The sequence below is a fragment of the Ostrinia furnacalis genome, unplaced genomic scaffold, assembly GCF_004193835.3.
Source record: "Ostrinia furnacalis isolate ACB-3 unplaced genomic scaffold, ASM419383v2 OfSCF4936, whole genome shotgun sequence".
Taxonomy (NCBI): Eukaryota; Metazoa; Arthropoda; class Insecta; order Lepidoptera; family Crambidae; genus Ostrinia; species Ostrinia furnacalis.
This window is the reverse complement of record NW_021135175.1, coordinates 273,016-297,182: the sequence shown is the minus strand read 5'-3', so window position 1 is coordinate 297,182 and position 24,167 is coordinate 273,016. Positions and strand designations below refer to the sequence as shown.

The window sequence follows — 24,167 nt, the reverse complement described above, 5'->3', positions numbered from 1 at the left end:
ATGCTTGTCCTAGGCCTTAAAAGAGGCTTTTTCAAGCTACAATCAAGTATCTCCTCGAGTACGGCCTCATAAAGGTAACAGGAAGGCGCTAGATGCAGGCCCCCACCAACCGGCCATTGTGAAAATCATTGGGGGAGGCCTATGTTCAGCAGTGGACGTCCTATGGCTGAAATGATGATGATGATGGATCAAGTATCTTTCTTCAAGTGCCAAGGAGAAAACAATACTCTTTTTATTATTTGAAACTTTTATAATCATTAAGTATCATCATCATTATCAAGATACAAGTACTCTGCAGTAATGCTAAATAAATATCTATAATTATGTGAAAAGAAAAATGTCATGATGGTGTGTGTGTGTGATGTATCCTGAATATGAACTATACTCATGCCACTACAAAAGAAATCGCTACAAGAGTTGTTAATGGGCCTCCTGTCTCATGAGGCTAAGTTCAGTAGAAATTAAATAAATTCGCGAATTGAGCACGCAACCACAGATGGCACGATCGATAAGTCGGCGAAATGTCGTTCGTGAATTATTATTACTTACTAATTTGATTTAGGTACCTTAGTCTGAAATTTATTGATGAGTGCAAATCATTCTTAGAAATGACAAAGTTGAAATGCGACCTTCTCTTGATCATTAATATTAAACAAAATCTTTACTGCATTACTGAAAATATCATCACGACATATTTTTAACGTTCATTTAATTTCACGATTGTTTCCAATCGTTGTCTCATTTCTTTTGTTGACGACAATGAAGACATCGCAGTTTTATATTAGCCTCGGATATTTATAAAAGCTGTTTGTTTGAAGTTTAATCGCGTCTGTTATTTTGGGGAGCGAGTAGATTTGCGAAGTCAAACCGTTGTCTAACGATTGGGCACGGCAGGCTGTCACGCGACCGCGACACGCCGTTCAACCCGCACTGGGATTCATTTTTACCAAGTCAACTATAATAATTAGGTGGCAGAAGATTTGTGTAGGTATATGAGTACGTGAGTGATCGCGTGTGTCCGCAGTAGACTGAACGCCGCGTACGCCGGTAGCGGTTGCGTAGTTTTTCTCGTGGCGCGTCACAGGGTGAGATCGGAAGCGAAGGTTGCGCCCGTGACCGCGCCCGCCGCGCCGCCGCCGCGCAGTGTCGCTCCGCGCTCGCTGCTCCTCGGACCTCGACCCGCGGGAGGTCGCGTCCTGCTGCGACGGTGAAGTGATGTGCGCGTAGCCGACGATGTGCCCCCGGCGAGTGAGTGTTGTGAGATGCACGCGAGGTGACCGCCCGCGCCGGCCCGCGCGACCGTAGCCATGTGGACTCTGCTGCTGCACACCCTGGCCCTTGTCGCTCTCGGCGGAGGGGCCACCTTCACCCCCAACAAGGAACTGCTCGAGTGCGCGAGGTTCGTTCAGCCTTATTTAAATTGATCACCGAATACTGTGCCCGCTGGGACCTCGAACGAGCTACGAAAATAATTTAGATGGGCACGCGAGACAGCCGTCTGGTTTACTGTAACAATTATTTTATCTTCGTCACTATTCCGAAGACGAGAGTGTCTTTCTTTGTTTAAATATAGTGTCTGTTTTTGAGGCTAAGATATCTGATGAAGATATTAGCGAATGGAAAAGTTACAAGTCATTTTAACATCTCAAGAGACCTTTGAATTAAGTAGCAATAAAATAGTTTTTGGTAACTTATTTCCATAAATAGATAAAATACCTGAAACTTAACAAATAGTGCGATTAATGTAATCTTAATTGCTTTATCTAATGGACAATGAATATGGGCTTATAATATGCATTAGTAAGTATTTATAACGTGCATATCGGCGCTGATCTGGCAGGGCTGGTGTCTCCGCGGCCGCGGTCTTGGCAGCCGGCTCCGTTGTTGACATAAACACCGACACTGCATTATGCACACACAATAATATTCGCTTTTCACGAAGAACAATCTGGTAGACAATCCCAAACAATATATAACAAACCACTAGAAGTGATTTCAGTGGTACTATTTTCTTCGATCTGATTTTTAATATTTTCTCTTACCTACTTAAGTATTCCTGTGGTGTAAAATAAACACACATAGTAGGTAGGTGTTTGTATCTATCAGCTTAGAACATTCAAATTACTAGTTTACTACCTAAGACTCTATAAAGCGCTTCTCCGTTATATTCACCACTAGCATCCCTAACTAAGTTACCACTTAGGTATAAGAGGGGGAAATCATCCTGTGAAAAGAGACGACCGGAGAAGGGAAACCATGTTTACTATTAGTTTTATCAACATTAACTCTGAAAAATAAATGCATGTAAAAACATACTTGGCAAACATTATGGAAATGCACGGCGGGATAATTTACCGGATGTCATCTGAAGATAAAAAAGTGTTATTTTAAAATATCGCAGACGCCGAGCGTCTAGATTATGTATGTAGGACATAGAAAGAAGCCAGAATTCAAAGCATTTCCTGTGCGAATACGAAAGGTAGTTCTAACCTGCTATCAGAATCCTATGAATGTTTTATTTGAAGATACGATTAGGTCATTTTGTTACAATTTACGTAAATTGGTACTGCTCCATGGGAAAAAACTTCCTACATTAGGTTCAGCCGAAAGACGTCCACTGCTGGACAAAGGCCTCCATAAGGTATTTGGGTATTTCTCATCGCCACGGNATTTTAACGTCTCAAGAAACCTTTGAATTAAATAGCAATAAAATAGTTTCTGTGTGGTTAGTAACTTATTTCCATAATTAGATAAAATACCTGAAACTTAACAAATAATGCGTCTAATGTAATCTTAATTGCTTTATCTAATGGACAATGAATATGGGTTTATAATATGCATTAGTAAGTATTTATAACGTGCATATCGGCGCTGATCTGGCAGGGCTGGTGTCTCCGCGGCCGCGCTCTTGGCAGCCGGCTCCGTTGTTGACATAAACACCGACACTGCATTATGCACACACAATAATATTCGCTTTTCACGAAAAAAAATCTGTTAGACAATCCAGAACAACTAGAAGTGATTTCAGTGGAACTATTTTCTTCGATTCTGATTTTTAATATTTTCTCTTACTTAAGTATTCCTGTGGTGTATAATAAACACACATAGTAGGTAGGTATTAATATCTACCAGCTTAGAACATTTAAATTACTAAGGTACTTACTTAGTTTACTAAGGCTCTATAAAGCGCTTCTCCGTTGTATTTACCACTAGCATACCCAACTAAGTTACCACTTAGTTACCTACAAGAGGAGGAAATCATCCTGTGAAAAGCGAAGGGAAACCGCCATGTTTACTATTACTTTTATCAACATTAACTCTGAAAAATAAATGCATGTAAAAACATACTTGGCAAACATTATGGAAATGCACGGCGGGATAATTTACCAGCTGTCATCTGAAGATAAAAAAAGTGTTATTTTAAAATATCGCAGACGCCGAGCGTCTAGATTATGTATGTAGGACATAGAAAGAAGCCAGAATTTAAAGCACTTCCTGTGTGAATACGAAAGGTAGTTCTAACCTGCTATCAGAATCCTATGAATGTTTTATTTGAAGATACGATTAGGTCATTTTGTTACAATTTATGTAAATTGGTACTGCTCCATGGAAAAAATCCTACATTAGGTACCTATAGGTAACTGTTAAGTAAATTTACATTAGTGTAACGACAGACTCTTAAGTCTTAACTATTGGGAAGATAAGTAGACCCTATTCCTAAAGGACATCATACCTACTACATGTAAGAAAGTCAAAATCCACTTATAAAAACTAACTCAGGTAACAAACTACCAGACTGAATAAAACATGTTTTAAAAAAATGCGTGGCCAAACCCCAGAACTTACTTCGAAAAAAACACATGGGTGTTTCAGATTCATTCCTGCCTGACCATTTAAATCGCATACTTTAGTTTACCTATTTCATTTGTTGTGCATGCATGTATGTACTTATTTAAAAAGAAATTCCCATTCATCTGACTGAAAAGCGCGACACATCCTACTGTAAAACGTACCTTAAGCTGTTTCCCATTTGTCGCACTAAAGTCGAAGAGCTCCTGGCACGCTGCAAGCTTCACGGCCCTCGCATGTCAACGGGAACCAGTGTGATTTATAGCAAAAACATAATTATTATACCATCTGCAGGTTGGATGACCCAAATCCGAAATTATTTTGAACACGTAGAATCAAAACATATTTTTATTCTGTGTTCCTAAAATTAGACAGTCATAAATAAATAAATACATTCATAAAAATGTTGATAGAGTTTATACATTTAAAACACAATATTTATCTCAGATATTATTGATTTATGTTACACTATTGTTAGATTTAGGGCTAGGGCTGACAAAAAAATCTATACCTATTAAAAACTTTTGGATACGTACTATACCTAAAATATATTGCGTAGGTAATTCTGTCTACTCACTATATAATGTAAAGAATAGATGTCCCTAACTCTATGAAAACCGTGCCATGGCGTAATCAGATCGGCAAGCCTGATAGATTCATGATAAAAATTACATAGGTAAATGCAGCCGAATCCAAAATTCATTAGTTATAGAACCATGATGGCAATTTAATGTACAAAACCTCGGTCTTTACTCCAGCCATTAGACCGCTACAATAAGATCAACCAATAAATCTGAAGCTAACTCATAGTAAACAATCCCCGACTTAGTCAACAATAGATTCTAAAGCGGCCGACCGAATTTAACCCCGTTTATCACGCTATTTGCGTCACTGATACCCTAAATATACCTAGTGGTTGTAACAGTGACAACTGAAATAGCTGGTCCGAATACTCGGTGCAGCTGCGTCTGACGGTTGCATAATGCACGCATGCACGGCGTACCGGCTTGACGTGTAGTGACGTGGGTCCACATAATTCGACTATTTAGACCTGAAGGTGAGGGAATAAAACTCTCAATGATAGGTATTCTACATTCCGTATCCGTATGCCATCGTCCGGGCGTGGCTATACGTCAATTGAGACCTCGAGTCGAGACGACCAACGTTCATATTAGCTGTTGATCAGAAGTTCACGTTTTTTACTTTTTCCTTTGACAGCATTTTGTTTTGTTGAAATAAGTGTATGTAAACAAGGCATCAATTAGGCCACTTTAATAAAATAAAAAATAAAATAAAAAATATAATTATATCTCATACATTTAGGATGTAAGTAGGATATGACAACGACAGTATTGGAATAATCCAACACTCAAAGCGACGACATCCCTTGGTACTGTAAAAGGTGTTATTAGTCAAACATCTTAGGCCCAGAACAGACGGTGAAACGCAACTGCAACGAAACTGCAACTGCTAAGGTAGTTGACTTTTGAGTTGCATCTAAGTTTCTGCCATAGCGTCCGTTGAGAGACCACACATGACGCGACCAGTTTGATACTTTCAGTTTCAGTTTCATTCATCAGAATCATCACAAAGTTGTAGTTTCGTTGCAGTTACGTTTCACCGTCTTTTCTGGGCCTTACTCGTATCATGTGATCAGTGTCATATGTGATCATTACACAAGTCATATTCTGACCGGAGATGACTTTGTATAATGATATATCGCGCATACAATAAGCATATATTTCGAGTGTTACCCCGCACTTGTTGTAAATTAGCATTTGTAAGAAAAATAATTGCGGCAAAAAAGTAAACAATCAAAAGATGATTGGCATTTCTGCTAGAGTTGTGAGATAAACATTGAAGTACACGTTTTTACATGAAAAACTTCATAATATCTTCTGACTTGAACAAAATATGAAAGAAAAACATAATTTCAGTTAAAAACATGCAATATTGGATTTCAATTGGTTTGATGAGCAGAGAAAAGAGGTTTTAGTTCGGACTAGCAACTCGGATAACTTTAACTTTCAAGATCAATGGAATCAAAATTTGATCACCTATGCACGAGTAGATGGCAGTCACCGTACCAGCGCTCTACCATTATTATACTATGGCTATACAATGCTAATAATACTAGTCTACCAAAACAACAAATAAACAATCAAAATTACTGTTTTATAGATGTAAAGCGCTCCTAAATTCACTATGAAAACGATTACAGTTCAATCTACAAGAGATTTTCTGATCAAAATATTTTTTCTTTACTTCACATAAAATAAATTAATTACGATCTTCAGTGCTATTTAAAAAATCTTTTTGACATAGATTATCTAAAATAGCAACAGAAGCGTGGGAAAGTTCTTTAACCTATGCGTATTAAATAAATCAATATATATATATAATTTCGAGGGCTATGGAAGTGTCGTCCCAGAAATTTGGCAGACTTTGGCACATCTCCAATGGATCATCATCTCGGTGTGAGCCAGCCGCAAATGGCTATGTATAAACACACGAATCTGTGTGTAAATAACCTCTGTAATGATATAATTGTGAACGTATTCTGAACAGATTATTATGCCATTATATCTCGTTAAATACACACACGTAATAAACGTTCAGCTTGATATTTTGAGCGGGAGGTAAAGGTAAACACCCAATTATGATGCCGCTTCCTTGTGATGTTTTCAAATCAACATGTGACAGTCCTCTAATCATGGGTAACAATTTTACCTCGCATACTTTGTGTCTCTGTTATGGTAGATTTTCAAACTTACTCGTGCCATATAAGGATTTGCCACACTGGATACGTTCTGCAGTCTGCGGTCAGGTCAACTAAACTCGGCCCGCATCATTATGATCAGTGTGGCATTAAGAAATACTCAACATGAAAAAACTAAAGAAATTACACGAAGAAAAATAAAGTAGGATTTAAAAGAGTTGATCTAATTTGTATCTCGTCTAGACGATCAGACAACTGCAATTATTCTTAATTCCCAGTATTTCCCAGTGATTATGACTTGATATAAAAGATTGGTTCCAAAAAAAACATGTTTCTGAAAATAAAAGCTCGACTCAAAGACGAGGAAAAGTGGCATAAAGTGGCAATAATTTAGGATGCAAATAAAAATATGTCTGGTCCCTGTCTGTCACGGAATAGCAGTTTGCAGCGGCTATAAAAGCCAGGATACTTTGTGGCTTTTACACATATTTTCAGGTTTTATATTTCCGCCATCGCTTTGCGTAGAGTAAACACGACTGAAACTCTTGCAAGCTCGTCATAACAACAGTGTTTATTGTCCGAATCCACTTGTTCTCAACAAGACTGAATCTTGTTTTCTAGTGTATAAAAGTTTGTGATTCAAGCGCTTCATAATATTGAAGTTTATGGAAATGTATTTTATTGTCCCTACACACTTGAAATTATGAAAAACTTAGAATGCTAAGAATTATGACTCTATCTGCCTTTCTTTTTTGAATAAGTCTGAGTTGTATCTGAGCGGCGCTGTGGGCTTATCGGTTGTCGTTAGGTACGTACGTTCAAGTTCAAATGAATCTAAAAAAGACAATTTATCGTTACTCTTTTAATAAATATTTCATTAAATGCGTATTTTCTTTATAGCTAAGTTTAGTTTTAAACAAATTACCTTTCAGTAAGTTAAGTAGCAAATAAATCATAACCATATCGCTAACAAGAAAGTTGCCTTGAACTCATTTAAAATTGTAGTACCCTAAATAGCAATATAAAAATGTATGTAAATATTGCCAAGGGTGTCGGAATTAGAGATGGGTTATACTAGGTAAANACAATTATTCTTAATTCCCAGTAATTATGACTCGATATAAAAGATCGGTTCCAAAAAAAAACATGTTTCTGAAAATAAAAGTGTTGTTTCTCAAAGACGAGGAATAGTGGCATAAAGTGGCAATAATTTAGGATGCAAATAAAAATATGTCTGGTCCCTGTCTGTCACGGAATAGCAGTTTGCAACGGCTATAAAAGCCAGGATACTTTGTGGCTTTTACACATATTTTCAGGTTTTATATTTCCGCTATCACATTGCGTAAAGTAAACACGACTGAAACTCTTGCAAGCTCGTCACAACAACAGTGTTTATTGTCCGAATCCGCTTGTTCTCAACGAGACTGACTCTTGTTTTCTAGTGTATAAAAGTTGTGCGCTTCATAATATTGTAGTTGTAGGTTTTTATTGTCCGTAGACACTTGAAAATTATCAAAGGACTAACAACGTCTAGAACTATGGCTCTATCTGCTTTGCTTTTCTGAATAAGTCATGAGTTGTATCTGATCAGTGTTGTGGGCTTATCAGTTGTCGTTATTTTACGTTTAAATTTTATTCAAATTAATTTAAAAAAGACAATTCATCGTTACTCCTTTAATAAATAAATAAATAATTCATTAAATTTGTATTTTCTTTATAGCTAAGTTTAGTTTTAAACAAATTACCTTTCAGTAAGTTAAGTAGCAAATAAATCATAACCATATCGCTAACAAGAAAGTTGCCTTGAACTCATTTAAAATTGTAGTACCCTAAATAGCAATATAAAAATGTATGTAAATATTGCCAAGGGTGTCGGAATATTAAGGTCATGAAAAATACAACAGGAAACGTTTACACTCCATAATGATTGCGTAAGGAAATACGATAAACGTCTGGTTATTCTGCAGTATGGAAAGTGCGTGTACCGGAAACTGAAAGAATTACTGTGACTGTTCTTCGTCAGTCGCGTGTAGCCGTCCTTCCGCCTATAGCCGGGGCTGTGAATCAGCGGAGCTTTTCTGCAGATAGCTTTCAGTTAAGTTGAATTCCATTTTGCAAACTTCAGTGAAATCAGATGAATTCCATTTGCAAGCTTCGCAAGCCGGTATATGGCCCCTGAAAATTATTGAACTTGGATAAAAGTAGATAAATACTTACGAATACTAATTCTACCTGTCGCCGAAGAGTTAGGTTTTTCGGGCGTAAAATATGTGTCTATTTCGTTGGCACGTTTGTATCATTTTTGCCTGAAGCAGAGAGAGATAGACAAATTCTACATTTGTTGCCTCTTTAACTACCCTTGCGCGATAAATACATAAGGAAGTTCATTTTGATCCTTAAATATGGTATGTAGTCACTTGGACTTAAAATGTCGTGGAGTTCTCCGCTGTATTGCAGCCACGTCTTTACATAATAAATCCTAAGCTGATTTACTGCATTTATACTGCGGGTGTTGTCATTTAACTACAACTAGAAAACACAAGGCATTTGTTGAAATTAAAATTTCTAAATCCTCTAGAATCTAGATAGGCAAATTCAATTACTTCATGAATAAAAAAGGTGTGTAAAACTCAAAAAGCACGAATTATGTTTAATTATTATTAGTGACTCATGCTATACAGAAAAGAAATCGACAAAGGTAACTGAAAAGTGTAATCCTATATGTTCCTTTAATTATTTATTACAAGTCTCATATTTGTCCTGATAGCACTTCTGCCGATATTGTTAGTAACAAGTATGTGCTTTGATAAGTACCTAACAAAAATGTTATGTGAATAAGTGGATATTTGAAACTAAAATTATAGGGTTGGCTCGATTGAAAATAGAATTTATTGAAATTTAGGAACAAAATCTATGATATAAAATTAGGGTTGACCTTGACCTCATTTTACTAGGAAAAATATGGAATCTCAAATCACGTCGCGGGAATCTCAAATTCGCCCAAGTATTTATAACTTTTGACTGGATTATGATTTCATTAGGTATGTACATATGTATATCTAAGCTAAGCTACTGTTTTTAATTTTTTCCTATAAATAAAATTATTCTAGTTAATTCACATTGACGTCTAACAATGCAACCTTGAAAATAAATTATTCAAACGAACTGAAAACGCGGAAACTGTGGTGTTATTTCGGAATCATACAATGTTAGTTAAATAGGGTAATAATTAGTTTACTAGTGCATATGAATGACCTAGAGCGATAAAAACATAAGCATATAGAGTTGCCTTATGACAAAAGTTCGTGCCACGCCAAGACATGCGATTTTTAACCAAGTTCTTAATTGCATACGACTTATAGTAAAAGTCACGTGTAAGCTAGGGATGGACGAAGCTGTCGATAGCTAAACTGTATTAATATTAAAAAAAGAAAAATAATGTAGAGACGACAGCACATAGGTAATCACAAAGTTTTTATCGTACTTATAGTTACTATTTAGCTACAGATTAGCTAATAATACAACCAATCTTACTAAATAGAGCTACTATTTACAGTTTAAAACGTAAGTTTTATTTTGATAGGTGATAGATCAACATTGATACCTGCAACTCCAAAGCAGTAAATAGCTTACACAATGGATTATAATAGTTCAGAACCCTACAAATTCTAAACGGAACAAAACTCCTCTTCACTAACTTTCATTTCGATATCGTTGTTACTTTTAAACATCCCTAGACCCAGCACAAGGTTAATATGAACTTGATGCAGCCCCATTAGTTGCAAACGAAGTCATTATTTATACAATATATTAACCCAAGACCAAGTATAGTAATGTAATTACGTAAGTATATAGGCATTTTTACAGTGACGTAGACGTGCAAAATTCATCAGGCCCAAAACTTGCGTGGAAACATTTACTTTCAGTTTTCTGTTTATAAATAAACTTTATAGCTATTTAGATCTGCCATGACATACTTTCCTTACCTATTTCATACGTAGGTCCAAAAAGAGTAACATTTTACTTCTAAATACTGAAATGATCAGGGGTGATTGCGGTCAAATACCTGCCTTGTTCTGTATAAAAAAAAATCGTGAATTCATGCCACAATAGAAAATTCCGTGATAAAGCTGAAAAATAGCTTCGTGAAATAATAATAATAATATGGATGGAATGAATGAGAATGCTAGCCAGGTTGAATGGCAGCTGATAGCACAGTGACGAGACCGGGATGAATGGAAGACAGTGTGTCGACCCCAGATAGTGCCAAGATCCCAGACGAATTAATTGGGAGCAGGACGTGAAAATGATGACCTACATGTTATTACATAACTATACTAGGTGCATAATGCGTATGTGTAATGTAGGACGTAGGTACTGCTCTACGTTTCAGGAGGAACTACACGATTTGTTTATTATATTATGTATTATTAAAATGGTTGCCATTTATTTATTTTTCTAATTATTGCTTATTGGCAACATATTTTACAAAACCTGCAAGTGTGTAGGTAGGTACTTTTGGAGGATGACTACATCTTGCGAATAGGCTATCAGAGAATATAGTCCAGAATTCCAGCCATCTGCTAGTGCTCAAACTGGCCCTAGGATAAAAAAATCAGAGGTTTAGATGGATGTTGAGTTTGAATCAAGTTTTGACCATCAATTTAAAATACACAAGTAGGTACGTCTAAACTACTATTATACCAAATTGTGAAATTTTTCGCATTTTCCTTTTATCTTGAGGTTACTCATACTTAATTTAAACACAAAAAATACTACATGCTGTTTTTGCTCTTATCGGTAACTTTGTTAGTAATGTTTAATTTGTTACCCCTGTTTTTACATACAACATACTTCTCCGTTGCGTGTTAAACCAGAAGTTTATAAGGTTTCATTTCATTAACATGACCTAAAAATACCAAGTGTTGATGCGTAAAGTACCTAAACAAATATTATGTATTTTAAGGACAAGCTGAAAACTGTTATGTAAAGATTTTTTTTGCTTCCATTATAATGGTTGTATGATGAAATGTTCATTGGTGTGACCAGATGTTTACTCGTATCACAAGAATATCTAAAAACGTAATATCTACGTGCTTGCAATTTTTGTTTGTACCAACTTGGAAGATTTTGAACGGCTGAAAAAAACAATTTAATTGAAGATATAACTCATCTTGTTTTACTTTTACAGTATTGCAGTCTTCATATACTTTAAAATAGTTTTTTTTTTACTTTCCTATTCAAGCATTTTAATGATTAAAATTTTATTTAGTATTATTATTAAATACTTCTAATCGTAGATACGAGTAGTTAACGTATTTCCAGCGCTGAGCCTTGCTTAGGCTTGCCCCTAATCCGTTCAGATCTTCACCTTGTTGTAATTGTATTACCGGCGCATGCACATGTTGACCTATGTGAACCTACTTAGTAGTGCACTTCCGTATGTTTTATATGTTACGTTAAACATTTCGATAAACGTTTTAAATTTCTTGAGTGATCAAAAACTATAAGAGGGAGTGACACAGCCCTAGAACAACTTACAGTGATAATAATGTGCTGACATCAGCGTAGGATAGCGTACTAGAGATATTGACCCTGAGACCCTGTGTTGCACCATCTTCATTAACTTTAACATGCGCCAAAAGTCTATTAAAGTCCATACTAAAACACTATGGTTACGGTTAAAATAAGACGGTGCAACTCAGCCTTAGGGTCTTTCAATGATCGATGTTAAGTTTAAGAGTCGATTAACGTTTTGTAAAATACATCTATGTGTAAATGACGATGTAATAAAAATAAGTAAGACAGCCTTAACAGCAAAAGATTACTAAGAAAACACTGCACGTCAATTAATGCTCATTTTAATTTTGAACACCTTATGCAAGTGTTCCCTGAACCGATAACATCTGACAGGTGAGGTAACTAATTACCTGAGTTTAATCGAACTTGCAGTTATAAAACGTTTTACTTAAAAGTACTTTTATGTTGCTTTAAATTCTGAAATATTCTTAAAGATTTCGCAACACAAAACGTGTGCAATTAGTTTTAAACTTACAAATTGTTTGTCATACCTACCAAAAACTCATTATAATTTTAAGCATACCTACATATTTAAAAGAGTCAAAATGTTGATAACAATCCAAGCAAAATAAATCGTTGGTGGGTACCAACGATGTATGAAGATGGTAGAAATGGGGCATTACACGATATCCACTTTAACCTTTCTAAGATTACACACAAGTAGAGGACATAAGGTGTGTTGGACAATTAATACGGCAAAATAGAGGCCATTAACAGAATTAGTCGATGTTTACTACTGCGATGAACCAGACCCTAATCCCACAAATCATATCATATTATTTTATGGTGTGTATACTTACCCCTTATGAGTTAANTTAAGTAATTACAATAAAATAATAAAGCATTCAAATTACAATGACATGTGCTGTTGTAATATAATTAAAACCTAATTCCAAACTTAGCGGAGCAAAGCATTCGAACCCGCCAATTTAGCTAAAACTAAACTTAATATCTAGTCCATTTAGTTAGACCAACTAACTATTCGCTAGTAAGCCTCAAAAACAGACCAAGTAATTTGTATAATCATGAAATAACTCTATACATCTTTCAGTCGTTTTGTTTCAGTTCATAGTAATCTGATAAATCTTAACTTTTTTCAGCCAGATCCTGTACATGGACCAGCATATCTACCAGATACCAACAAACTACAATAGGAACATTCCGCCTGGTAAGTGCCTACTTAATTTAAATAATGTAGAGCCCCAAAGTCTATAAATATGCCGAGAAAGCTCCTAAAAATATTTTCATTTGTATAGTTACAGTTACACCAGGTACAAAAATGATTTGAAACTTGAATATTTCTAATTTCCATTTTGATCATTACAATACGAATACGATTCTAAAGCAATTTAATAGTAGGACTTCGCGGAAGCAATTTTAGTAAAGGCTTCATTTTGTGAATCCATATTAGACAGACACTTTAAAATGGAGTGGGAAAAAACGCATTCAGTAATTTGTTTATAGGTAGGTAGAGGCATAGTCATATTGTCAAAATAAGGAAGAAATTCTGAGAATGGACATGGAAATTATCTTATTAATTACCTTTCAGTGTAAAAAGTAGTAACCAGTTATAACTTTGTTTCCTTTGTTCTACACGAGTCGAAGTAAATATCATAATATACAGTTATCGTGTATTCGCTAGATCTGCGGACATAATAAATGATATACGGTCTAGATCCAAAGATAATCCTGTTTCAGAGGCGGGTTGTATCAAAACAGGGTCTGTTGCTAAAAATATCGGCCTATTTTTGACCAAAGATCAACTGTGGCTGATATAACCACTATCCACTTAGACGCGGATGTTAGTCAGCGAATCGCCGAGGTTGACGAGCGGTCATTAGTCAAGCTATCCCTCCTTGACAGGTTTTATGTAAACGGACCGTTTCAAAATAATTTTAGATATCGAAAGCTGTGCTTGACCTACACATAAACGTTTACATGACATAGATAGATGCACTCTCTCTAGATCAATTAAGTAATTTTTAGTTGATTGCTTAAATATGAAAGGGTGCAGTACGACAAAAGAACTATAAAATAGTATACCTAGTAGGTATCTAGTATACCAGGATTAATTAAGGTTTATAGACTTTCAGCAAGTCTTTTTAAGTGTCAGTCAACACATTTCATCCAAGACATGATCGTGAAATACTAATTATAATTTTAAATATACAGAATTGAATTGACATTTACTGTAGCTAAAAGAGTGGAAATTTGTAAGCGATTTGCCTTCATTTCGTTGTCTTAGCTACTAAAACTTTGTAAATAAACATGCATATTATGGGTGGGTGGGCAAAGTGAACATAAATTCCGCCAAGGAGGCACCGGCGATGTCTCCGAGTAACCACAGTAAAATTAGATATCATTACTTGTATTTCGCTATAGTTTATCATAATTCGAGGAAATTGAAAGAAATGTCGTTGTGTTTCAGGGAAAAACACCACCGTGTACATAGGTGTGAACGTCAACAGGGTGTCCGGAGTTGATGAGAACAAAGGGGTATGTAGGTATCCATTTATTTGTACAACTTTATACTAGCGTAAATTGTTCATTACATAATAATATTTTTTTAACAAATAAGACTGTTTAATGATGGAATGAGTTGTTTCATGATACATTTGCTGGAAACTGGACAAGAGTAGGTAGGTATTTAAAGTTTAAATGCGTTTTTTTTTACCAGTAGCTAAGTCAAATTGCCACATTATGTTATTACATGATAATTATAGCCTTATTGAAAAAGACGAAACATTACTCGTAAGTGATGGAAATTATCACAATCAAAAAAGTCTGTTTTAAAAAATTTTCATTTCAAAACAAAAGTTCGTGCCATTTTCTTTGACTGAAGCATGAAAGGGAAATTATGAATCGCAAATTCCAACTGCCACGAAACTCCTAAAAAAGTTTTTGGAACTACTATAGCCACAATGTGGTAGCTGTTTATTATTGGACAGGCCATTTATTTCTGTATTTGTTTTGCTTCGGTATAATTTTATTTTTATATTTTTATGGTTTCAAAGTGTCAATAGAAGACGGTGAATAGGTAAACAAAGGGGACAAAAGAAAATACACGGCATAGTAAACGTTTTCGCAGTAAAGCTAACATGCTTAGGTTCATAGTAGAAAACCACCTCTGGAAAAAGGATTTTATCTTCTGACACCAACGAGTAAGAGATTAAGTTTTTACGAAATACGTTTCATTATTAAAATAATCATAATAGAGACTGTCCTACGCAAAATAAATGGCAAAATATCGTTGCCCCAGAAACTGTTGAGGTCGCCCCAAAATATGACGACGCTCATTTGAAATGCCAACCACGACCTGAAAACAATAACTACTTAGCAAAAGTCAGGTTTACGAGCTTTTCAAGCAGTGATTTAGGTCAATTTTAGTGTCCCGAGTACTATAATACAAAATCAGACCTTAATCATGAATCTCGATATGGGTGAGCTTTATCACTGGTGTTTGCTTAACTTTTAATAAAATATGACTGTCATTGTCTTACAGGCCAGAAACAAATAACTTCTATTATGTAGTTTGAGAGGTATACTAAAAGAACTGATCCAATAAAACTATTACGAAACTTTTCAAATGTGACATTCTCGTACATATTAGTTTTCCTCAACAAAACTTGAGCACGTCGATAAATCTTGTTACACTGGTAAAACATGTAACAAGCAAAGACACGAGTAAAACAAAAACTTGACGAAAGTTAATGCAAAACATGAATAGATAGATACTCAATATTCAACATGTTTATTGCTTCCAACTAACTTAACAACATGAGTTTCCACCGAACCATATGTTGCTACGAGACTACGACTGAAACTCTACAAACGATTCTAGTTCTTAAATTGGAATACAGTTAACTGAATTTCCAATTTCCAGGAGATAACATTGGACATTTTCCTGCAAGTATCATGGGAGGAGCATCGGTTACACATTCCGAAGAACACGCCGTTCATCGACCTGCCATGGGAGTACCGGCAGCTGATCTGGACGCCGGACCTGTACATCTGGCAGCTGCAGACCATGAGGATCCTCTCCGTGCTCCAGGAGATGGCGTCACTTAGGCTGTATTCCAATGGCACCGTCTCAGTCAGTATTGGGTTCGTCTGTTTTTCTTATTAATTAATTTATCAAGCTGTTTACTCACGAATATGTTTTCTATCACATGGAAATTGATGTTGATTTGTAGAGTCTCAAGAAGACATTGATTTAGTTAACATTCATTTTTAAACGATGGCGATAATTCTGATGATAGGTATATCAAGATGTTTTTGTATCTGAAATCATCTCGAGTAAAAAATAAAGCAACAATTTGGCTTATCGAATTTCGTGTATTTTGACAAACCGTAACTAATGTTGTTGCCGTTAAACGCAAGTATTGTGTAACAATACATTATAAATCCAATCTGAACTGTACAATGTTCACTATTTGTTTTGGCAACTTACAACGCACTAATTTTAAACGCTGGTTGGCTCTACGAAGACACATAAAATTTACCGCGGTTCTCAATTAGATTTAACAAAAGATTAACGGTTTACTCGAGTGTATAACGACTAAGTAGAGGAATTACGAGCAAATTACAACGCATTGAGATGTGACTGTGCGCTTTTGTTCTCAGTGCTACCATCACAATCAAGTGCGAGATGGACTTCGTTCTGTATCCATTGGACGTGCAGAATTGTGCAATAGACTTCAGTAGTTGTGAGTATTTTCAGATCTTTCTGATTTTAACACAATAGTTTCTCACTCAGAAAATCGAACTGTGAAATCAAATTTTTTACATCTTATATGTTATCTATTTCCTCCACGAAACGATATTGACTCGATTACGTGTTAGCTTTTCTTCACCCCTAATAGTTCTCAAACAATAATTGAACTCTACCGAATCGGAAGCGAAATCTAATAGCACTCGTGTCTACGTCCGCTAATGTTATGTGAGAAATTGCGTCCCTAATGATTCCAATAAAGGGGTGGTTAAAATATAAACAACTTTTATGCAGACAGTGTCTTCATCAATCAACTCATGTAGACTACCTTGTATTCTACTTCAGTCTTACAAAAGTAATTCTTACTATCCCACTTGCTACTTAATACTTTCCAAGGACTAAAAGATCGCTTATATGATTATATCTATCCAGGATTACTTTATTACAGAGGAGTAAATGCGATTGTAATATTTATTACCCATAATAATCTGTCCTCATAAATCAAATCCAAATTCGAATAATACAGTTATTCTTGGAGATTGGTAAAAATATCAATTTTAGACTCGTCTGCTCTCAAGCTGACAGACCTTCGTCTAGACAATGCCACAGCTGACGCAACTCCAACAATAGTTTTCATGAAGAAGTAACCATCTGCATCGCATAAACCATTTTATTATCACAGTCATAATGATGTTTAATGGTATCTCTTTTTAGATAAGTACACAACACAAGACGTTCGGTTCGAGTGGCGTGACGTGGCGTCGTGGTTGGGCCTGGGTCTGATTAGCGAGCAACGCAGCCACTTCCGACTCCCCAAATACGTTGTGACGTTCGTCACGGACAAAAGTAAACATATTCGCAATTTTGGTGAAGGTAAATGTATATTTATTGCTTTGCGCTTCTGTTTGCGCCTGAACTAACTGTGTCCACTAACGCTATGCGTTGTGCTACGCTCGCATGCCGCCCGCTTGGCCCGGATACTAAGCAACCCTGAACAGTAGGTACTTTAAATTTAATATTTTTCATAAAGTACCGATATTTTATACCATTGCCGATTCTAAAATTCGTAGTAAGCGCTACTCTATATTTTATGCTACTAAACTAATTCATAACATTTGAGTCGTAGAGCTACGAATCTTAATAATAATTAATAAATGAATTCAAATCATCAACAGTCCTTTACAGTCCACTGCTGGACTATGAGCCTCTTCCACTAAAGTGAAGGGTTTTGCCATAATCTCCACGCTTGGCAGGCGGGTTGGAGATCGCAGTTTAAAAGATTGATGTTTTTCAGAGAGCGCTGCTGCCCATTCTCTGTTTGATGTGTAGTCCCTAAGTCGCCTCTTACGACACCCGCGGGAAGAGTAGGGGTTGGTGACAAATGTATTCTTCTCTGCCGTCACCAAATGAATTCAAATAATTTGAATTAATCAAAAGCGAAGGGGGTTATGTTAATTTTGAACGCGTTACTTTCATCCACCAAAATAACTTCTTTATGATTTTACTATTAATTTATTTAGATTTCAAAATTTTAGACAGCGTCCGAGCCGAGCATTTCCTTGTTTGTAAGTGTGTGGTTTTATATTTGTATTTAGTCTAAAACACATTGTGAATGTCTTTAATTTTATGATGTTTTTAACTAGAAATTGTATTGTTGTCGTCGTTGTTTTTATCATTGTATGTAGTTAAGTAGTTAGGTATAATTTTTTTGATGAGATGTAGAGCATCTTTGACACCTTATACATATCTAAATTACATAAAATATTTATTAAACACATAAATATTAGTTTTAAAATAGAGAAGACTATTCATCAAAGTATTTAGTGTTGATTGGTATCTTTTTGTAGGAATAATTTTGCCATTTTCTAAGTAGCTAATTTGAAGATAGTTTATGTAGAGTTGGACTGCATGGAAATTTTATGTGTTTGTTGATGTTTAGTGCAAGCTAAGATTCTTGTTATGACCATGACAATTAGAGTACTAGGCGCACACCGTTGATTTTTAGTTGGCCGATAGTTGTGCCCGATTTTAATTTGTATGAAGAATCGGCCAAATCGAATCGGCGTAGTGTGCGCACTCCCATAGATGTCCATACTGATCAACTGCCCGACTAAATCTACCGACGAAAAATCAACGGTGTGCGCCTACTCTTAATCTGCATGGTACAGTCAGCGTCAAACAGTTCGTGACACCCAAAGTAGCCAAAAAGTTAGTAACGGGACTTTGTTGCATTCGGAATATGGTTGTATCAACTTTTTGGCCATTTTAGGTGTCACGAACTATTTGACGCTGACTGCACAAGTGGATTTAAAAAAAAATCTTATGGAGACAAGAATCTTAGCGACACTTTAAACATTGTATTTTCCAGTTCCTTATTAACCCTTTATGCTGATTCCAGGCGAGCACTCAGCAGCTCGTCTGCAAATCAAACTATCCAGAGAGCTCCGGAGCTATCTCCTGGAGAGCTACCTGCCTTCCTCCCTGTTCGTGATCATCTCCTGGGGCAGCTTTTGCGTCATCCCGGAGATCGTGCCGGGTCGAATGGTGCTGTTAGTGACCACGCTGCTCTCGCTGGTCACCATGTTTGACACAGTCAGGTAATTTGATAAAGAACATCTTAGCCCTTAGCCCTAAGTGCTTCGTCTTTTCAGAATCGGTACTTAAACTAGCTACGCTACGATACTGTCAGCGTTAAATAGATCGCAACACCCAAAGTGGCCAAAAAAATACAACACAACCTTACTCCAATTGTAACAAAGATTGCTAAAAAGCTTTTTGGCTACTTTGAGTGTTACGAACTAGTTGACGCTGACTGTACCTACTATTGTCGTTGTCTCCACATATTCGTTGGTCTTCTGTTACCGACGAACGACTTAAGTGTTGGTTACAGACATTGGCTTTACAAATCAGTAATAATATTTCTATCAGATGTTTCTTCAATTTCAACTATGCTTTAAAAATCTGAATTTTACCTTTCGCTAATATCCGTGTGCATCCAAGTGCATTTTACGAAGATTCTCTATGCTATCTCCATGAATTTTATGCCCAAATAAGTAATACAATCTCATGGAAAAATAAAACAGCTTACCAATTTCCAGCACAAATTCTCCAGATGCACTCGAGCTGAAGTGCATAGAAGTTTGGCTGATCTCGTGCACTTTGTTCGTGTTCTTCGCACTCCTGGAGTACTTCGTCGTGCTGTTTGGAATTCGGTACGACAAGAACTGGAGCAGGCGACGGCAGGACCTAAGAAGAGCGGCCTCAGCTGCCCAGCTCGCGCCGCCGCCCTTACATATCAACCACTCACAGGTAAAGGACTGTCCTCTAGAGCATTCTAGGAGTGTACAGAATAATTTGACCCTGTGTTGATAAGTACTTAATACCAAACCAAGCTAGATGCTAGAGAGTAGACCGATTTTATGGTCCGAAAAAGGCACATTAGGAGAACTTAGAGTATTAGAGTCATATTACTTCTTAATCAAGATACTTAAATGTACTTTACTCGTATTCGGTAGGTATACAATAAGCGTGGCCTAGCAACTAGTTTGAAATGTAAATTGTAACTTTATTATTTTAACCACTTTTACTTACCTACACTTTTAGGCATCTTTTATAATGTTACATACAGAAGTCTCTAGGCAATCTTTTTACATAGGTAGGTACATACCACTGGGTAGGTAGACTTTTAGGTAGTTTAGTTTTTTTAAATCAGCAATTTATAAATGCTTTCTGCTTTTCACTATCACTATTAAGTATAAGTTTTATACGAATACTTGACTAATTATCATTGTGTATTTCAGTGTTTTGTAATTTTGTTTCCAAATCCTTATCATTTTCAGGTGGTGTCAACGTGGCTAAACATTAATCGAGGCCATGTTAATTTATAAGTTTATTGTTGTTGCGATTGCACAAGAATAAGTTATAATCAGTTAGCTAGTGTCACATAATTTGACGGTTGTCCCTGCGGTCAGCCCATAAAAATACATTTCTTTTCACAGAGGTTAAGCACCCCTGTGACGGGTACACCGCAAGGCGGTGTCTTCTCCCCGCAACTAAGCGTCGAGGACGAAGGCCTAAAACAACAGTTCTCCCACCAGACCATCCAAAGGGTAGGTACAAAACACAAGCGCCACGAGCCTTCAGCTTGAGCAAAATATGTACCTAACCTTGTACGGTGTTGTTCTTTGCACGTATAATAACATAGGTTAACACGTACGCGTGGTATGATCATTAAAATTAGGACACAAATTTTTAGTCGTCCCACTCGGGAAAAAGGAATTGGAGACAAAATAAGGTTGGATGTGAAACAAGGTCTGTTAGCAAGGTAAAGACGAAATCAAACTGAACACTGCACTGTGTGGCTAGCGCTATACGCAGTCGTTGGTACACTTTAAGTAAAGAGTAGGCAAAATTAGAAAAGCTAAAGCATGTAGGTTAAAAATTTATGAATCACTTGAGTAGATTGTAGACAAGTATAATAAATTGGACGAGGCATGTTATTGTTCACGTGTCCATAATGTTCTGAATCATTCGACCGATCAAATTAAACAGCAAGTACCTAATCTTATCTGCGATTGAATTTGAAAATCTTCAGGACTGGTTTATAATGACCAAGTCGCTTTATTCAGAATAGGGTTGGTCTAGACCTTGTTAAATGTGATGTGCTGAAAATAGTTGTACAAGTATGTAGGTAATTGGTTAAAGAAAATTGAATGTGTGCACAGCTTAAGCGCATGTCAGCCGACAATCGTGCGTGTGTGAAGTAATCGTAGTTCGTTTGTGTCTAGGTTATTTTAGTCTAGAAATTAGATATTGCTTTAGTACTGCGTAATTGTTGATTTATGTTGATTATCATGTTATTTTATGGTGTTTAAATTTTTAGGATTCCCCCATTTTGGAGGCAATGGCCAGTGGTGATCGGCCGACTGGCGCCATGGCGCGTATGTCGGCGATGGTGTATGACGGCGTCATGTTCTGTGGCGCCCAACATGGTACACTAGACCGTATCGCCCTTATTCTATTCCCAGTAGGTTTCTTCCTTTTCAATATCATCTACTGGACAACATACCTCAGTGAAGCGTCACGAGATAAATAAGTGCCGGAGAAGTTCCTGTGAATGTGACTTATACTTTGCAATATCACAGACGAGATGTGATTATAGTGCCTCAGACTTTGTAATATATTTATGTAAATATTAGACAATTGCTAGTCTACTTACGGATAGTAGTGTGACCCTTTGAGCGTTATTAATTATTTATAAGAAATCATCAAGTATTTAGATTTAAAAGAACAAGCACATGCTGTGTCTACATCAGCAACAAGATCGTGTGAACAACGCTTTACCAAACTGAAAGTTGCTACGTTTGTCGCTGATGGGCAAGGAATAAGTAGGTACCATGTAATAATCACGATACCTTAACATTTATGGGACTTACCAATGCTTTGGCCATACCTATGGAATAAGGACAGATTTACTAATATGATTACCTAGGCTATGGTTTAACACTAAATTCAAAACTTATTAAAGTTTCAATATCTAAATCTAGCGTACCTACTGGCTAACATATCAGAACGAAAATGTGATAAATATTTTATTTGATTATTTTCGTATTTTAAAATTACACAAATTGTTATTAGAATACCTACCTAATTAGTGGGCTGAGTGGGACCATAACTTAGCTTGGTAATATTTAAAAATATTAACTCAAAAGATGCCTTTTCTTTTAAAATGTTTATTTTAAAATATCTATTGTGAATTTTAATGTTCGACGTAAACATTTACTCATCAATTAAGATGTGTGATGTCGTTTACTGTACTAGGTACATTTTATTACCAACTTTATATCATGGTAACAGACCCCATAGTGATTATTAATAAATACCTAAATGGTTAAGCTTTTAAAGTTAACTAATTAAAATACAAACGCCTTCATAGTTCTAAGATCAGTTCATTAAATATAAGATTTTGAAATGTAGTGCTTATTTTGCAATCACATTTCTATAAAATGTAATTCCTTTGATAATAAGTGATAGAAAACTTTAAAAAATTATGTCATAGGCGAATTACTTCTATGAGAAATGTAATTATTGAAAGCATTATCAAGCCATCGGCCCATATTACAGAAAGAAACTCAAAACTCGTTTTAAGCAGATCCAAGATCCGTTGAATTTAAGTGAATAAGAGCAAACACTAAAAAGCTCCAGATTAAAACTAGTTTTAGTTAGTTTCGTACCTAATCAAGCCTTAAATTACTACTCCAGTGATTATCCTTTTGAGTGATTTCAGTACCTCTAGCACGAAAAATTACGTCTTCGAATCGTTTGCGTATTCGACAAAATTCGATACCTAGCCTTCGAATTCAACGATAACGTGACGATATCGATTGTAAAAAATAATTTCGTGCTATCATTTCCCATACTTAGTTTCACGTCACGTTCACAGGGGCGCTGTTTATGTTTTCATACTAAATCTTTTGATGGCGATTCTAATACGCAAACAATTCGAAATTCGAAGTCAAAAGTTTTTGTGTTAAAGGTAAAGGAATGCAAGTCGCTATGGATCGTTCAAAGAAAAGATCAATATATCACGGTAATAATATCATACAGTATTGTAACTTCATATAAACAGACGAAACGAAGAACTTTCTTTCGAAATTCAAATCTCGGTATGCGCTCGGTATGCAAAAGTCGGGGGTGTCGTGAATCTGCCGAATGGACGTCGGTGGCCAAGTGTTAAAAATGACAAAACTGATTGAATTTGACTGACCGTCATTTACGGTCAAATTGATCAAAAACTAGTCAAATTGCCATTTTCAGTCAGTTTGATTTGAAATGAAAATTATATTGTATTAAACCAGCTTTTGCCCACGACTTCACTCGCCCGAAATTAACGTAACAGATCATTATGATTATTAAAGTTTCAAAATTATTTAAGTAGTTTTAAATAATTTAAATCTACTAATCACAAAACAACACACATTTTTAACCTATTCCATTCACAAAGTATTTTGTTTATCTAACTAAATAAAAAAATATAATCAAAAAACTAGATGGAAATTCTAAGTAGGCAGATGTAATTAAACTGGGTACTGTAGGTGGGCAGCCCTATCGCATGTTGTCATACTGTGACGTACCGCGCGACTGTTGACATTTATTTCAAAAATATGGCCGAGTTGGACTACTGTATAGATAGTATTACCGTGAATATATGGGCCTTTAATAATAAGGAAAAGTGGCTCAAACGGTTATCTGGAACTTTACCGCAATAATATTCAGAAGGATCGTGTTATTTATTAATTAATTAGATTA

At 36.0% G+C, this 24,167-nt stretch overlaps 1 protein-coding gene across 4 annotated transcripts; it reads left to right on the top strand.

The window, feature by feature from the left end:
- Positions 1-317: 317 nt before the first annotated feature.
- LOC114360310 (glycine receptor subunit alpha-3) lies at positions 318-23,388 on the top strand. Of its 4 annotated transcripts, none has more exons than XM_028314981.1 (10): positions 318-1,399; positions 13,253-13,316; positions 14,577-14,644; positions 16,032-16,252; positions 16,772-16,854; positions 17,574-17,732; positions 19,258-19,456; positions 19,958-20,168; positions 20,858-20,968; positions 21,742-23,388. In XM_028314981.1, exons 2-10 carry the CDS (start codon positions 13,262-13,264, stop codon positions 21,952-21,954), a joined length of 1,320 nt encoding a protein of 439 aa, XP_028170782.1. In that variant the 5' UTR covers positions 318-1,399; positions 13,253-13,261; the 3' UTR covers positions 21,955-23,388. The 4 variants fall into 4 exon arrangements, with proteins under 4 accessions (XP_028170782.1, XP_028170781.1, XP_028170780.1 ...); XM_028314980.1 differs by having other exon boundaries at positions 13,249-13,316; positions 17,574-17,705; XM_028314979.1 differs by having other exon boundaries at positions 319-1,399; positions 13,249-13,316.
- Positions 23,389-24,167: the final 779 nt, after the last annotated feature.

Bases quoted from the DNA above. Each gene is read 5' to 3' on its own strand.
- LOC114360310 (XM_028314979.1), top strand. From the start codon at position 1,308: ATGTGGACTCTGCTGCTGCACACCCTGGCCCTTGTCGCTCTCGGCGGA. The intron at 14,645-16,031 runs GTATGTAGGTAT...TCCAATTTCCAG, and splicing joins GAGTTGATGAGAACAAAGGG to GAGATAACATTGGACATTTT. The intron at 19,457-19,957 runs GTAATTTGATAA...ACCAATTTCCAG, and splicing joins ACCATGTTTGACACAGTCAG to CACAAATTCTCCAGATGCAC.